Source organism: Heptranchias perlo, chromosome 7 (genome assembly GCF_035084215.1).
Source record: "Heptranchias perlo isolate sHepPer1 chromosome 7, sHepPer1.hap1, whole genome shotgun sequence".
Lineage (NCBI taxonomy): Eukaryota > Metazoa > Chordata > Chondrichthyes > Hexanchiformes > Hexanchidae > Heptranchias > Heptranchias perlo.
In genome coordinates, this window is record NC_090331.1 from 67,807,961 (window position 1) to 67,825,485 (window position 17,525).

The window sequence follows — 17,525 nt, forward strand, 5'->3', positions numbered from 1 at the left end:
CCACAATAATTAATACCTAATCAGGAACCAACTTACAGCTGATTGTCTGTTAACTAATAACTGCCACTGACTTGCAGGTTTTTGAAGTTGGTAAACTAAGTTTAATCTAAGTTAAACTTCAGTTTGATGAAAACACACTTACTACTTACCAGTGAATTCCCACATTCACCAAATTCCCAGTTGAAAGTCCTCACTCTGTTAGCAATTCACTCCGTTGGAGGTTCACTCTGTCTTTACCACCCTCTGTGCCCAAGCTCATCATAGAACCCTGATTTCCATATTAAAAGGGGCCTATCGCCTGAAATACGCAGGCGCTTTGGACACCCAGTGGTAGGCCCCTTTTAAAATGGGGCCAGACGCATCGCCAGTGTTAAAGGAGCGGTATGGCTACCGATCCCATTTTGAGGCTGTTCCTGCTCCATTAACGTTTTTTGACAGCACTCAAAATTGACCCCAAATGGTTTTTAAATTACTAAGCGACGAGTAAGCATGCTTCTCAACCAAGGGAGAAGGAAAGATTCATTAAACATTTTAGGTTGCAGTTGTTTCGGAGTCAAGTTCAGGAAGCATTTCAAGAAAGACAACGTAAATCAAATTGCTGCATCAGCGTCTGTACCCTTTATTTTCATAAAAATATACAGCATCTGAATGCTTTTTTAAAAAAAGTTTACAGTTAGGTACTTCTATACCTCACTGAAGCATTCAGTAGTTCACAAAAGTCTAATAGCAAAGTGTGCTTGAGGTCCAGGCTGGATTTAGATTGATTTGGGTTTACTTCTTATACTTTTGACAGTCTTGAAGTACATCAAAAAAGTCTTAAGCTTTATACCTCCTACTTAATTGTAGAAATGTGACCAAATACATAAAATTTCCATAGACTACTGCTTCCACCATACATGTTCATTTTCACTAGATTGTAACACATTCACTGCATAAAACAAAATATAACACTGTCACTGTATCATGATACCATACTATACCATAACAAGACATATTGCACATGCTAAAGCATACAAGTGGACAAGATTACCAAATGGAAGATATAGGCTTTTTAATGGATAGACCACTGCATAAGCTTTCACAAATAATTGTTTTTATGGTTTTAAAATACACACTGTCAGATTGTCTAATTTTTAAATGCCCTTTTCCAAATAATACCAATTTATGATCAACTACGTCTTTCAAGCAAGACTTCACTTTTAAAGCATGCTACAACACTGCAAAAAAAAAATCCATATGATGGTTTTATGAACAAACCACTCTTCATTCAGATGTTTTTGGACCTTTAAAAAGAAAATTTTACATTCATTGTAAGTTTAAAATTTAAATTAACATTATTGCTTGGATATTACTGAATTCGCAAAATTCTACAAGATATTTGGAAACCATCTGGAAAATACTCATGGGCAGAAAGGCACTAACTATTTTATAATGCAACAAAACCAAAATAGTATTTGAAGTCAACAAAAATGAAACCATGTGCTACAAAGATTGCCAATCACAATGCAATGGATCTCAAAGTTCCAGTATTTCTTTTGTCAGGCTTTTTTCTAAGTCTATATTAAAAACTATAAAAAGTTTAAAAGTACATCAAAAATGTATTAATTTTGTATTCCACTGATTCACCAAGTAAGCTGACTGTCAAAACTCAAACAAAAAAAAAATCTAAAAAACAGCCACAATACAGAGAAATCACCAGCTGATTCCATTTCAGTGAATAAAATGGACAAACAGATAGGTCCAAAATGATACTGCAGCTTTAAACTGTTAATAAAATTGGTTAACAAAACACTTGTTTTCTCTATGTACGACCATTACTTTTGGCCTATTTCCTTCAATTTCAGTGCTTTAATACGATATGGTATTTATTGCTTTAAAGCAATTTCATATCTATAAGAGGTCTCTATTCTGGAATTTAACTGCTTGGAACGGTTATATACAGTACTACTGTAACAAGCTAATTAAGGTTTCATGAAAGTTTTTCAGTGCTTTTAGTCAAAATAATGAGGTTGCAATAATTGCTCAGCCACAGCCAGAGCAATAATAGTTCCCATGTGAGGTTTTGTAAATTATTCTGAAGCTTTACCTTGCTGATTTCTAATCTAACGATATCTGAACTCACTTATGTGAAATGCATTTTATTTGTATTTCAAATACTGCATTGTTTACTGAAACAGGCTACTTCAATGTAGCTGCAAAAATAGAACATTATGACTAAAAAAAGGCTTTAATTTTAGAGAACAAAAACAGCAACAGTCCCAATCTGTGTAGCGCGTTTGGTCCATTTGGCGTAGCTGGCCAGACATAAAAAAGAACTTGTCATTCCACCCGCTGCGTTCCTGTCACAGGTGAGAGAATGGGTCCATTTAACACATAAGCTTTGGCAGATGAAGCAGACTTTATCACAACTGTTCTTTGTGGCAGTTACTCTCTCTTCATCCTACAGGTGGGTAGATTTCAACAAAATTGCTGTGCATTGTTTAAAGGCTGCCAATAAGGCTGTATAAAAAGGTACGAAATACCACACTCTGCTAGCTGAACACTAGCCTAAACTTGCTGGTACATTTAAAATAAAAGGATGCCATCAGTTTCTCTTGGAATCTATGAATACTTCACACTGCAATCTGGAACAGTTCATTCATTGTTTATCAGTAGTTAACGGCTCAGGCGTATAGTTAGTCCCTAGCAACTCTATAACCGCAAGTTTTTACTGAAGTGCAAATGCATGTTTGTGCTGATTTGAAACAGTTCTAATTTCTTATTAGGAGGGCAAGTGATTTGGCATGGCACAGCATGGCATCCCGTGACAAATCCCATGAATTTCTACAGTTACTGCATGTAGTATGATTTGCTGTCCAAATACCACAATTTTGCATAAAATGTCCCAGAGGCAGTGAAAATGCCAATTTCTGGCAGATTTGAGCAATAGCAAATCACTTGCCCTACTCAATAGTCCTCTTTATGAATCAATACTCCAAGGTTCTGCTTTCCTCCTAAAACCTGTAAGAAAAGTGCCTTTTAAGTAAGTGCTTTTTTAATATGCAGTGATTGATTGATTGATCAATCTGTAATCCTTCTATTGAGCAACAAATCAAGCGTTAGGCTTATCCCATGCATGTCAAGCTTTCTAAAGCCAATCAGAAAGTCTCCGAGTCTGAATCATTTTCGTCGTCATCTTGATGACACCTATCCATTTTTCCTACACTGTTATACAACTGTTTGTTGAAAGAATTAATGTTGCTACCCGTATTAGGGGAATCATAGGATAGAGGTGTGTTCAAACTGTCATTTTTTATTAGACTGATGCTGAAGGACGTCATTGTGCTGGGAGGACAGAAAGGCATCATGGTAGCCAAAATGAGTGCCAGACAGTCAGCCACATCTTTATTAGGAGCACAAGCCAGGGCTGGGGTGTGACCTGGGCACAAAAGCAGACAAGGGAATGGTTAGTATATAAGTTTTATGCAAAAACAAAAAGGGAGGTAAGACAGCAAACTCAAATGTCCATTTCAATACATCTGCTTTTACTGTTTAAGTCATGCCAACAAAATTATGAGTGTTATCAGTTAGACTTTTAGAAGTGTTATAGTACTGAATTGTGTTATTTCTGGTAGGGTACTAAATTAATCGAGAGTGGCAACATTAGTAAGAAGGTAATCCATACTTACCATTTTCATCCACAGCAAGCACACTTGCTCCTTTGCTTAGCAAATCATGCACCACCTTTTTTAGCCCATTCCGTGCAGCTATGTGAAGAGGTCTGAAAGCATATATTTAAAATACAAGTTCGTTATCATGAAATCAAGAATTAACATCGAGCTACGAATAAGGACTGGTCATACAAACGATATTCACATTCACCCATCTGTTAAATAAAATTACTGATTACTTTCTTTGAAATAGAGACAAATCACCACCACCCAAGTATGTGGACAGGTAAACATAATGCACTTCCACACGCTTAGGACCTAAATAAACAGGATTAGCAAAGCACATGCTAAAGAGAGACAGGTGCATCTAGGGGGGTGGCAGCAGGTTAGATCGCTATCCTTCTCTTCTACAAAAGCCTCCTCAAAGCCTATCTCTTCAGCTATGCTTTTGGCCATCCCTCTTAATCCTTCTATTACTCCTCTGTGTCAAGTTCTCCTCAGTGGAGCATGTTGGCATATTTACTGTATTGAAGACTCTATATAAATGAAGATTGTTGTTGATTTATCACAACAGTAGCATAGAGATTATGGCCAAGTAATCCACAGGCCTGGACTAAGACTCCAAAGAAGATGAGTTTAAAAAAAAACTGGAAATTTAAAAAAAAGCTGGTACCAGTAAAAGTGACCATAAAGCTGATGGATTGTCGTAAAAACCCAACTGGTTCAATAATGTCCTTTAGGGAAGGGAACCTGCCACCCTACCTGGCTTGTTCTAGGAAGCCCTCAGTTGTATTAAACGGTTAGAAAGAAAAACAAGAATCAAACCAATGGATCATTCGGCTGCGACCTCGGCATCAAATCAGGACACACAGCTGCAAAGTTCTTCTCACTAAAATCAGGAGATTGATGCTAAAGTTGGGAGAGCTGTCCCATAGACTAGTCAAGCAAAAGCCTGACAAAGTCATACTCATAGAATCATACCCATGAGCCAACATCTAGACTCCTATATCACCATCTCTAGGTATCAGACCCACCAGAAGTGGGGGCACAGTGATATACAGCCAGGGGGAATGACTCTGGGAGTCCACAACATTGACAAAAGAACTAATGCAGACTCATGGCTTTGGTCAAACCTGGGCAAGGAAACCTTCTACTGATTACAACCTATTGCCCTCCTTCAACTGATGAATTAGTACTCCTCCATGTTAACCATCACTTGGAGGAATCACTGAGTGTAGCAAGGTCACAGAATATACTCTGGATGGGAGACCTCAATGTCCATCGCCAAGAGTGGCTCATTTGTACCACCACTAACCTAACTGGCTGAGTCCTGAAAAACATAGCTGCCAGACTGGGCTTGTGGCAGCAGGTGAGACAACCACATGAGGGAATAACCTACTTGATCTCGTCTTTGTAAATCTACCTGTGGCAGATGTGTCTATCCATGACAACATTTGCAGAAGTGACCACTGCATAGTCCTTCTGGAGGCCAAGTCCTTTTTTCACTCTGAGGACTCCCTCCATCGCGTCGTGTGGTACTACTACTGTGCAAAGCGGGATAGATTAAGAATAGATTTAGCAGCTCAAAACTGGGCATCCATGAGGCACTATAAGGTATCATCAGTAACAGAATTGTATACTACCACAATCTGTAGGCTCATAGCTCGGCATATCCTTCTCTCCTCCATCACCATCAAGCCAAATGACCAAGTCTGGTTCAATGAGGAATATGGAAGAGCTAGCTGGGAGCAGCACCACGCATACCTGAAAATGAGGTGCGAACCTGGTGAAGCTGCACACAAGACAGACCAATAGATCAGGTCAAATCTCTGCGTCCCTGCCACATCCAGCCATGAATGCTGATGGACAATTAAGCAACTAACAGGACAAGGAGGCTCCATGTAGATCCCATCCTCAATGAGCCCAGCACGAGTATAAAAGGCAAGGCTGCAATATTTAAAACCATCTTCTGCCACAAGTGCTGAGTGGATGATTCTTCGCTGCCTCCTCCTGAGGTTCCCCCCCATCACTGATGCCAGTGATTCACTTCATTTGACATCAAGAAAAGGTTGAATGCACAGACACAGCAAAGACTGCGGTCCAGACAACATCCTGGCTGTAGTGCTGAAGGCCTGTGGTCCAGAATTAGCTGTACAACTAGCTAAGCTGTACCAATACAATGAAAATACTGGTATCTACCTGACGATGTAGGGAATTGCCCAGATATGCCCTGTCCACAAAAAGCAGGACAAATCCAACACAGCCAATGACTGCTGCATCAGCCTATTCCCAATCAACAAAGTGATGGACGGAATCACCAACAGCACCATGAAGCGGCATTTACTTACCAATAATCTGCTTGTCTCCTCGCAACCTTACTCAAACATGGACACGACCTGAATTCCACAGGTACGGCAAGAGCGACTGCCTTGGATATCAAGGCAACAGGAGTTCCTCAGAGCAGCATCCTGGGCTCAACTATGCTGCTTCATCCATGACCTTTACTTCATCACAAGGTCAGAAGTGGGGCTGCTTGCTGTTAATTGCACAGTGTTCAGCTCCAATCACAATTCCTCAGATAATGATGCAGTCCATTCCTGCATGCAGCAAGACCTGGGCAACAGCCAGGCTTAGAAATCATAGAAAGAATCATAGAAAGCTTACAGCATGAAAGGAGGCCATTCGGCTAGCCCCTTTCCCCCTTCCTATCCCCAATTGATAAGTGGCAGATAACATTCATGCCACAGATGTGCCAGTCAATGGCCATCTCCAACGAGAGAGTCTAACGACCTTCCCTTCACATCAAATGGCATTATCATTGTCAAGTCTCCCACCAACACCCTGGAGATCACCACTGACCAGATACTCAACTAAACCAGCCACATAAATGTCTTGGCTACGAGGGCAGATCAGAGGCTGCGTATTCTGCAGTTAGTGGCTCACCTCCTGACTCCCCATAGCCTCTCCACCACCTACATGGCACAAGCCAGGAGTGTTATGGAATACTCTCCACTTGATTGGATGGGTGCAGCTGCAACACTCATGAAACTCAACACCATCCAGGACAAATCAGTCTGCTTGATCAACTTCATTCACTAGCCTAAACATCCACCCCCTTCACCTCCGGTGTACCGTGGCTGCCGTGTGTATTATCTACAGGATGCACTGCAGCAACTCATCAAGACTTCTTTGGCAACACCTCCCAAACCTGCAACGATAAGGGCAGCAGTTGCACGTGAACACCATCACAACTGAAGTTCCCCTCCATCACAAACCATCCTGATTTGGACATATGTTACCGTTACTTCATCATCGCTGTCTCAACATCCTGGACTCCCTACCTAACGGCATTGTGGGAGCACCACCACATGGACTGCAGCTGTTCAAGCTGGCTGTCCATCACCACCTTCATAGGGCAACTATGGATGGGCAATAAATGCTGCTCTAGCCATTAGCTAACTGCAACGTTCAGACGTCATCATTGTATAATTTTTTGGCTTTCTACCCCACCCTCCAACACCCACACTTAAAATGGGTCTAATTAAAACTAAAAAACTACAATGGCTATGATGTTTTGGAAGTAGGAAGCTCATTTATCAGACAGTACTTTGCGCACCTGCAAATGAAGTCAAAGTAAGTTTGGAGACCACCACTTGCAAGTGTTCATTCTGACCAACTTGAAAATCTCCCTCCTCTCCCGAAAATACCTTTCTCTATACAAAATTGCCACAATCATTTGGAACTGTTTTTTAAAAAAAATACATTTACTGAGCAACAATTACTTACGTTTGCAGTGCATTATTTGTTGCATTAATAAGGCTTGCATCATCCATCTTCTCAAGGATGAACAAGGCACATTTTTCATGACCCTGCCAGAAATGAGCACAATTAATAACATTATGTACATATTCTGCATTTACCATTATCATGTTTTGAAGCTTTATTCACTTAATATGGTTTTCTTGTTCATATGCTGTGTTTGAACCATTAACAGCTTCAAGTAATGTTCTACATCCCAGACAAATTTCTGTTTCCTTCAATTCAATTCTTACTATGCAGTTCTAACTTCAGTCTAATCCAAAGCTGTGAAGACACTCCAGCCCACAAAAAATAAAACAAAATCCAGCTTATTGCAGCTCTACGAACTTAAGATTCATTCTTTCCTATGAGTTTGGCATTTAGTAATTTATTCAATATCTTCCCAAAAGCTGTGGCATCTAGCACCAGAGGATCCCAGGTTCAATTGCTGTGTGTACTGAATTAGCTGATTTTAGCCAGGACTGCAGTTGGAGCATTGCAATTGGCCTCAGCACCCCTGATCTAGAAAAATAAAAAGTCACATAGATTTCCACTTTTAATTGCTATCCAGTGTCCCCTGCTGAAAAATGCACGTTTGGAAATTGGAGAGAACACTGTGATTCAGCCATCATCAAATTGGCTCCCAAAACTCACTGTCTAAATTCGCACATGAATAATGGGCACTTGGGTGAGAAACTGAGGGAGCACTTAATTAACCTCTACTGGTGTTACTCAGCTCTATTACACTGTTGAATTGTCACTTTTTCACAGTTCTTCATTGATAATCAGTTTAAATATTTAAAATAAATATTTTTAAAAATTGAGGTGAATTACATTAAAATGAATTTCTTTGTCATGATTCTAAAAAGGGTATTGCTGATGAGATGTTCTTTTGAGATTAGGTTATTAAGTCACTGTGTAGAGACTTTTCTGTAGACATGGGTGGAATGGAAGGACATTTCCTACACTAATGGAATTGACAATATTTGAACTGCCTGAATATAATTCCAGTTCAGGACGAACTTGGAGTGAGGGATACAATCACCCCTGAAATCATTTATTTAAAATATTTAAACTAATATCAATGGAGAACTGTAAAAAAGTGACAACTCAACAGGGTAATAGAGCTGAGTAACAACAGGTGATCCCTCAGTTTCAAATGTAAATGTTAATTCACTTCCCTTAGAGCTGGGCTTAGTAATTGCTTCAAGACAGCTCCTCTCACTTTTTAATCCAAAAAAAAAACATAAATATATAAAAAAAACATATTAAAAATGACAATACTTGTAACAAATAAATTGTTAGAAAGAAAGGATGGAAAAAATCCTCTTGGGGACATGGTTGGGGTAGTACCATCTGTATTTGCTAAATAACAAATTTTAAACACAATACATTCACACCAAAAAAGTGAAAATATCTCCTAACCATCAGGAAATACCCTCGCATCAGTAGTGTATTTTCAATCTCAGAGACCTGCCATTTGAGGTCTCCTCACCCTCTTGAACCATTCTAGATGAGGTCACGGGGCAGCCCATTTACACCCAAGTTACTCTACTGATGTTAATGCCAGCCAGCGTTCTGGACCAGTCTAGAGACATTTAAGGTAGAAAATGTCACAACTGGCTGGCTACTGCTACATGCACAGCCAGCAGTGATTTTTTTTTCCAAAATTGGGCACTTCCAGATCTCCAGGCTGCTGGAAAGCACTACCTCCCATTAAAATGAATTGAATCATTTGGAACTATATCATAGTTGCAGCTCAAACGAGATGATGAGATCCAAAATATGGGGACAAAAATACATTGCAAAGTCAAAATAACTTAATTAATTCACCGTATCTTGGCAACTGGGCCAGGGGGAGTACTCTGTACAGAAAGTATTTACCCCAGGATTTCTTCTTGAAAAAAAGAGCCTCATCATATTCTTCAATGTGTGTATGAATAAATTTTATTGAATATCTGAATTATCTAAAACAAAGGCCCTGTTAAACTAATGTACAGTGATCTATGCAGTGCAGCAGGTTAGTATATTAATATGTTGCACTATGGAACAGAATAATGTAGATTAACAATAAAAATTAACAACCTTTGCTGGGCTGTTTTTCCACGTGGACGGTGAGGGGAAAAAAAATCACAACACATCATCTGGGTCACTAATGCACCCCTCCTAATTACCAGTTATACAGCCACATTGGCAGACTTGGGAGCAATATGTCTTGTTTCCAGAGAATGTATTTAGTCCTCTTCCTGCCCATGTACCAAAGTGGAAAAGTGCAAAAATGATTAGTGCATAACAAAGTTCTGCAAGATCACAAGATAAATTTGGATAAGGAAACATATTTCCCTTATTTTAACTTTTATCGAGGAAACATCGAATCCCACATCACAGAATCCAACTCTCGTCAATGACTCCAAGGTTTTTTCCCTCCACTACTCCAAAGTCCATTCCAAGCATTAAATCACTGTATGAAGAAGAACACCCTGACTTTGGTCCTACATCAGCCATGCACCACATATATTAAAAGAACACACATATATCCTGGAGGTCAAAAAGAAGTCAAGTCTGCTTCCACAGCACCACAAGAACTAAAAAGGCAGAAAATATGACTGTCAACTGTTGTAAAAAGCAAAATTCAAACCCACCATGATTATGAATGACCAACGAGATGTGGTGCAAATAGAACTAGAAATCATAAAGAAAGATCAAACTGAAAACAAATTGGCACTTGGAACTGGCTTTGATAGGAGATGACCATATTAACTTAATTATAACTTAACCCGATTGTCGTAAAAACCCATCTGGTTCACTAATGCCCTTTAGGGAAGGAAACCTGCCGTCCTTACCCGGTCTGGCCGATATGTGACTCCAGACCCACAGCAATGTGGTTGATTCTTAATTGCCCTCTGAAATGGCCCAGCAAGCCACTCAGTTGTTCAAGGCGGCGGCTCACCACCTTCTTAAGGGCAATTAGGGATGGGCAATAAATGCTGGCCCTGCCAGCAAAGCCCACATCCCATGAATGAATAAAAAAAATAACAGCAATGTATTATACTGCTTTTTCATAAGCGCTGGATAAGTATCCGTTCAAGAGCAGGTTTGAAAGATGCAAAGATAAGGATAAATACAGGTGGCCAAATACTCTGGAACACAATGACTGCTATTACACTGGGGCCGCAGAAGTGGCATGTGAAATGACCAGTGTTGAATGACATGGATTATATTGTTCGATTAAAATTCTGGAGTTTTACTATTTTACTTCGGGAGCTGGGGAAGAAAATAATTCACTTGGAAGTTTTATCAGGGATTAGTCACCTCTGATGATTAAATTTCCTGATAGAATCTACTATAAAGTTTAAATTAGGTACCAAATGGCTTTTTCTTGTTCCATATTTTATTATGTTTTTATTTTGCTGGTCCATTACAATACAAGTGCTTTGAAATATTCATCATTAAGACATGGGCTATAATGATCATGTACCACCGTGGGGCATTATGCAGGAGTATTCTTTTAAATTAGGAATAGCTACAATATGGTCAAATGCTGTTGCTACCATGATAAATAAGTCCCGTGCCTAGTGTGTACAAAGGGACTGATAGTAAATCTTACTTTGTTACATGCCAAGTGAAGAGCTGTATTCTTGTTGGTGTCTTTTAAAGTTAAGTCAGCCTTTGCACTGTTTACCAAGATCTCTGAAATGGAAAAATGGTAAAAATTGGTTATAAAAGGATTGATAAAACTCCAATTGCAGCATAGTCAACACAATTAAGACTTCAAGCTATCAAAACTCAGTGGAACTGGTCTTTTTAAGAGACAGATCAAGACCTGTATGACAGTTACTTTTTCAGTTTTCGTGTCCACCAAGCATTTGCTACATTTTTAACAATAAACACCAGTGTTAGCAACATGTTTTCTGTTTGACAGATGTCCCTCTAGTTCTTTGGTCCACTATTTAACTGAACAGAGATGACACAGGTTTCTCAATGTGGATATTTTTGTGTACTTTTTTTTAAAAGTCAATCCACTCAGGTGCTCTAAAGAGGAGTACTTACCATTAACAGTATTTACAATGGCATTTTCCTTCAACGAAGTGCGAGATTGCTTGTTTAAAAACAAAATTTCTAAAATGTCTTAACTTCATTGGTTCCCTTTTTTCTATTTTAGTAACTCCACAGTTCTTTCAAGTATCTACAAATTGGCCTTTCCCTCATCTTATAATAGAAACCATTGTTTCGTCCTGCTGTTCCCATTCCCCAGCATGTTTGGAGCTGACATTAGATGTTTAACAGCAAGTTTGGCTGATAAAGAGTGGAGTTGACTGAACATATGAGTTTGATATGGTATTTGACTTCCAATTGAAAGAATCCAGTCACACTACAATTCTGATTGTATGTACAGAGTTTGAAATTAAAAGATGCATGAATAAAATGTAATTAATAAATTCTGCATATAAACCACCTGCCTCATGTTTTCATGTTGTGTTCCCTACTCTATGATCAGTGTCTTTTGGTGCAGGGATAAGAAATTTATAGTACCTTGCAGCTCAATCACTTGTTTTTTTGTATTTCATTGTAATGGTTCTCTTTTGGAACAGGCAGCCTGAATGTAAGAAGACTACAAATTTAGGACAAATTATTTATTTACAAATTTGTATGTATGACCCAGCACTTCACACAGCACTCTACTGTGATGTAAAGCTTCCAAACAGTACTGCAACATCAGTATGCAGATCACTATCACTGGAAATTTAGTGCCTATTCCTAACATTTTTTCCCTCTGCATTTATCTTGCTCTGTGCATGGTACACACCATTCCATATCCTTAATCAATGTCACTCTCGAACCACCTCTCAATTTTCCATTCTTTATTTTGTAAAGTGTTTTGCCTCCACTTTACAGCCTAGCTGAATTTGAGACCAAGGTCACAAATCTACATCTAAACACTTCAGTGCAACTTGAATCTTTAGTTTGGGAATCAGATGCTCTACTGCTTGCATTATTGGACTGCCCCAAACTGAATGCTTTGCTGCAACTGTTTACCTATGTATCTAAATTGCATTAAGAACAACTTGAACCATTATAAACCAATAGCACTTAAATAGAATCTGGAATTTTCAACCAGTAATTGAAATAGTAAGTGATCAAAAACAGCGTAATAACAAGTAGCATTTTGAAAATGACAACACACCAACATCCAAACATACTGAGGGCTACAACACACTCGATGTGAAATAAATTCAGGAGTCTTTAAAAAAAATAATTTAATACATTTCCTAGAAACTCTATGGTATCTATAGGGGAGGGCAGGGGAGCAGGGGAAGAGTTTAATATCAAACAAAATCAACTGCCATTGAAAACAAAGGCCTCCATTTTAGCACCCGCTATCGGGTGCGTTCCTAGCGGGGGGGGCTCCGAAAATCGGGGAATCCCGGAGCGGGTCGGGAGTCCGGCTCCAACCCGCCCACTTCCGGGTTCCCCACAGACACGCCGACATGCACGCGCAGCCCCCACATGTGGGATTCCCGCAGGCAATTAAAGTCAGCTGGGTGCCACTTGAGAGTATTTACCTAGGTATTTCAGGTCATTAACAGACCTGATTAAGGGAATATGTCAGGAGGGGTGGGATTTTAGAAACAACTGGGACTGTTTCCCATACTGGGGGAAACACTCCCAGTTGAAATGGACGTGTTGCAGCTATCAGTCTGTGGCGGCTGCAAAGGTCCATTTGACAGGTGGGGGGAGGAGACCCTCACTCATTGCAGGAGGCCACTCTGTCACTTGGGACAAAGTTTGGCCTCCACCACCCTCCTCCTAACAATCAAATTCACCAACTTGCACACTTACCCCGGGGTCCAGAGACACGTACCTACCTTGCGGACCCCCTCAGATGTACATCTTCCGGATGGGGGCTGCCGTAGCTGCAGTCATGACCTCCTCGGAGGGCGAACAGCATCACCAGCCTCGCCATCCACGCCGTCCACCTCTGACATGTGGAGCTCCACAACACAGTGCTGTGACACATCCACCTGCACAGCAGGAGGGAGGGCAACTGCAGAGAGAGATGCGTCGCAGGGGGCACTATCCTCGCCACAGGGTCCACTGACCGAGGCTCAGCTTCCTGGACCTCTCTGAGCAGCAGTGCACATGGAGGCTCAGAGTCACTCGACATGTAGTCGTGGACATCTGCAGCCTCCTTCATGCCGAGCTGCTCACGGCTGGCCTGAGCACCATCTTCTTACCTGTCGCTGTCAAAGTCACCACTGCCCTCAACAACTTCTCCTCCGCATCCTTCCAGGGTGCCACCGGGGACATCGCCGACGTCTCTCAGTCGTCTGCACAAAACAGCCCTGCAAATACACCTACACCCACTCGGCAGTGACACAATGGGCAGCATCAGTTGTGGGTCCTCATAGTGATCCTCAGGAAAGGGCATTATTGCACAAACCAGACAAGATTCGCAAAGACGTGGCAGTAGTGGTGCCAATATAATATGTAATGTGAGTTGATCAGAAATTAAATAGAAGTAAAAACCATGACAAACCCTCAAACACCCTTGTGCATCCCCTTCATGCTCACAACACGTTTGCCTTACGCTTCCTACTGCACATATGTGATGCATGCCCTGTGGCTGCAGCACAGGTAGTGGCAGGTTGAGTGAGGCTGACCGTGAAAGAGATGCATGAGAGTGTGAGTATGAGATAGAGCCATGAGATTGTATGAGGATTGGTTGGGTGGTAGTGGCAGGATGGGTACTGGCGAGGTGAGTAAGTGCAAGTAAGATGAGGATGAGGTTTGAGTGGGTATGAGGGGTGATGTGACAGAGTAGTGTTGGCAGTGCAGAAGGAGATGTGGGGTGGGGGCGGTGATGTGGCAGACGGAGTGTAGGGGAATGAGTAAGTGTACTCACTTTGGCTGACCTACTTAGGTCATCGCAGCGCCTCCTGCACTGTATGCAGGTGCGCGATATGTTGGTGGTGCAGGTGACCTCCTCTGCCACCTCGAGCTAGGCCTTCCTGGTGGCAGAGGCAGGCCGCTTCCTCCCGCCTGCCGGGGAGGGGGGGGAAAGATCTCTGTCCTCCCCCTTCTCCTCACCCCATCTAATGATACCTGGAGTGAGGCATCATTAAACTGGGAGCAGCCTTCCCCCTGGGCTGCTCCATGCTGTAATTTTTCCTATTTCTTGCAGCATCTGTCAGTGGAGGACTGCCCCTTTAAATAGAGCTCCTCCAGCTGACAGAGCTTACTGCGCATGCGCAGTCCGCCCGACGCGCAGATCAGCAGTGGATCCAATTAGGCTGCGATCGTGCAGGGGGCAGACTGATTTTACCGGGCGCGTTACCCACGCGCCCAATAGCCCCCCCGCTGCGAACCCGCAGCCCTGGTAACATCGAGCCCAAAGTTCCCTCTCACATCATGTGTGTACTGACCCATATGGCTTGTCTTAGTGGAAATATGCAAGTTACTTGGACTACGAAAGGGCACATTTGTAGTCTTGACTATTCAAGAAAAATTTTTGGGCAGAAATACTTTTACAGAAGTACACAACAATTTCAGTTTCTGCCACTAAAAACATTTTGGAAAGCAGAGAAGTCAAGGCTACATACCTACAGTTCCACATTGTCCATTTTCAGCTGCCATCATTAATGGAGTTTTCCCTGACTTATCAACAGGATTCACTTGTGCGTTATGACTTAATAGCAATTGCAAACACTCCACATGGTCTGTAAAAGCAGCTGCATGAAGTGGGGTTCTAAAAATACAGTCCCAGAGAAAGTTATTTTCAACATGTATGGTCTTTTGCAATTTAATCACAAAGTTCCAATGAACAAAATCATTCCTCATGATGTCACAGCAGCAGCGCCATTTAAACCTTGCCTTGTCCAATCATATATACCAACCAGTTAATGTTTTGGATTCTTATCTGCTTGCCTGGACTTGTGATTGAAAATCACCACCACTTGTGGCTCATCCCTTAGTCTCTAATTCGTTTCCCCCCTCACAACCGTTCATTCTCCTTAAAGTTGGGGGAAGATAATACTCGGGTTTGGAACTCTTCCAATTTGAGGCACACAATGTAGGTGTCAATCACTCCCAAGTCATGTATATCACAGCCAGATGTAATGTAAAACTCCTTCCACTCTACCTGAAAAAGATGCCTCAGCTCCAATCTTACCTCAGAAATAACCCTTACTGCACCGAGTGACATTTTTTTCTCACTTCCACCAAAAGCCATTCTGTGGCCTCTCTGATTGAGATTACCAGTTTGTGCTAGTTTTGCGCTATAAGGAGCTTGATTGAGACTCAAACTAATTTTACAAAGGACTCTTACAGCCAGTAAACAGAGAAGATTTTCATCCCACCAGTCTGGACTGCATTTTAACCCAAGTCCAGAGGAGCAAGACTAGTGTCTAACCCACTGTGCCACCCAGTTCCCCCAATTCAAAACATTTTAAACCTTTCAGACCTTTGGATCCATACGAATATAAATAATGCTTGGAAGCACCAGGGCACAGTTGCAGTACAAATGAGAATTACAGAAGCAACAATATTTGAAGAAAACATGCAATATCATAAAAAAAAATACAGCTTAACACTAACACCATTCTTATTGCCAAAAAACAATAATCACTGAAAATGGCACTTTAGTAGTCTTAATTTGAAAGAGGCAAGAGATGGTTTAGTATGGAAAATTCACAAAGTGAAGTTCCCTACTTTCCCACCAGTCCATAGTCTTATAACCCCAACTGAGATCACAAAAAAAAATTCCAGAATAACTAAGGGAGATTGGGGTTCCAATCAGTGCAGTGCAATATCATAATTAACATTTTTTAAGCATCAAAATAAATTTCAGTTCAATTTTAACATCTCACAAACAGAAATTAGTTTATTCGTTCAATTTATGATTGGAGCAAATTATTTTGAACACTCAATTTTAAAAATGTATAGGATTGTGTAACTATAAATTCCATTTGTTTCGCATACCTTCCTTTGGCATCTCTGGAATCAACAACTGTGGCACCTAAAGCTTCTATTAACATTTCTGCACAATTTTCATGGTCATTGATTCTGCAAGCAAAAAAAAAGTGGATTACGCTGATAAGATCAAAAACAGATCACAACAATATCTTTGTCTAACGATTAGGATCAGGAATGTAATGTGTCTTATGCTTTATCTACACAGTTTCCTTGTATACCTTTATGCCAACTTTATCTTACTGAAAATCTACATATAGAAGGGGTCAAGGATGATTGAAGGCCATTTTGCCTACCAAAGCTCATCTCTCTTGTACTGCAAATGTTCCATCATAGCATCCAACTTTATTTTGAACATCCTTAGCATTTAAATCTCGACTGTACTTGGCAAGTTATTCCAAACATCATGAAGTAAAAAGTTGTTTCTGATATGAGATTTAAACATATTTTCAATCATTTAATTTATGTCCTCTGATTCTACCTTCCAGGCTTACTTTGAACAATTTCAAAGTTCAATAGCATTGTAAAGGGAAACACAAATGCAAGATCTTTCTTCCCAAAATAAGTTTAAAATTAAATAAGGTAGTGTTAGTTCAGCAAATTAAAAATCCAGGACAAGTACCACCTGCAATTATGTGCAAGAATAACCCAGCAAATATCAGTTGCAAGTTAATCTCCTGTGGTGTTGCACACAGACAGTCAAAACCAAGTGCAGTCTTCAATACAAGCCAGGTTAGAGGTGAGAAGGATAACTAGACCAAGGCTTTGGCAGGGTGGGGGGGACAGAACAGGGGAGGAAGAATAAGACAAGGAATGATTGGGAGAAAGGGAAGGGGAAAGGGAGAAGGGAGATGCTGGAGGGATGAGGAAATGAAAAGGAATTGGGGAGGGGGAAATGGAGGAGACCGAGTGGGGAAATGGAGGAGACCGAGTGGGGAAATGGAGGAGACCGAGTGGGGAAATGGAGGAGACCGAGTGGGGAAATGGAGGAGACCGAGTGGGGAAATGGAGGAGACCGAGTCACTGAGTGGGGAAATGGAGGAGGCTGAGTGGGGAAATGGAGGAGACTGAGTCACTGAGTGGGGAAATGGAGGAGATGCGGGGAAT

General features: G+C 41.0%; 1 protein-coding gene across 5 annotated transcripts in view; it reads right to left on the reverse strand.

Moving 5' to 3' along the window:
- Nucleotides 1-595: 595 nt before the first annotated feature.
- The window catches only part of LOC137323819 (serine/threonine-protein phosphatase 6 regulatory ankyrin repeat subunit B-like), a 160,545-nt gene continuing 143,615 nt past the window's right edge, over nt 596-17,525 (reverse strand). For 3 of the 5 annotated variants that reach the window (XM_067987782.1, XM_067987781.1, XM_067987780.1), the window contains 6 exons: nt 16,428-16,511; nt 15,050-15,195; nt 11,056-11,138; nt 7,437-7,519; nt 3,669-3,760; nt 596-3,418 (listed from right to left, as the gene is read on the reverse strand). In XM_067987782.1, coding sequence (XP_067843883.1) covers nt 3,138-3,418; nt 3,669-3,760; nt 7,437-7,519; nt 11,056-11,138; nt 15,050-15,195; nt 16,428-16,511 — 769 coding nt within the window. In that variant the 3' untranslated portion in view covers nt 596-3,137. The remainder of the gene's footprint in view (nt 3,419-3,668; nt 3,761-7,436; nt 7,520-11,055; nt 11,139-15,049; nt 15,196-16,427; nt 16,512-17,525) is intronic. The other 2 variants (XM_067987784.1, XM_067987785.1) reach the window with 2 other exon arrangements.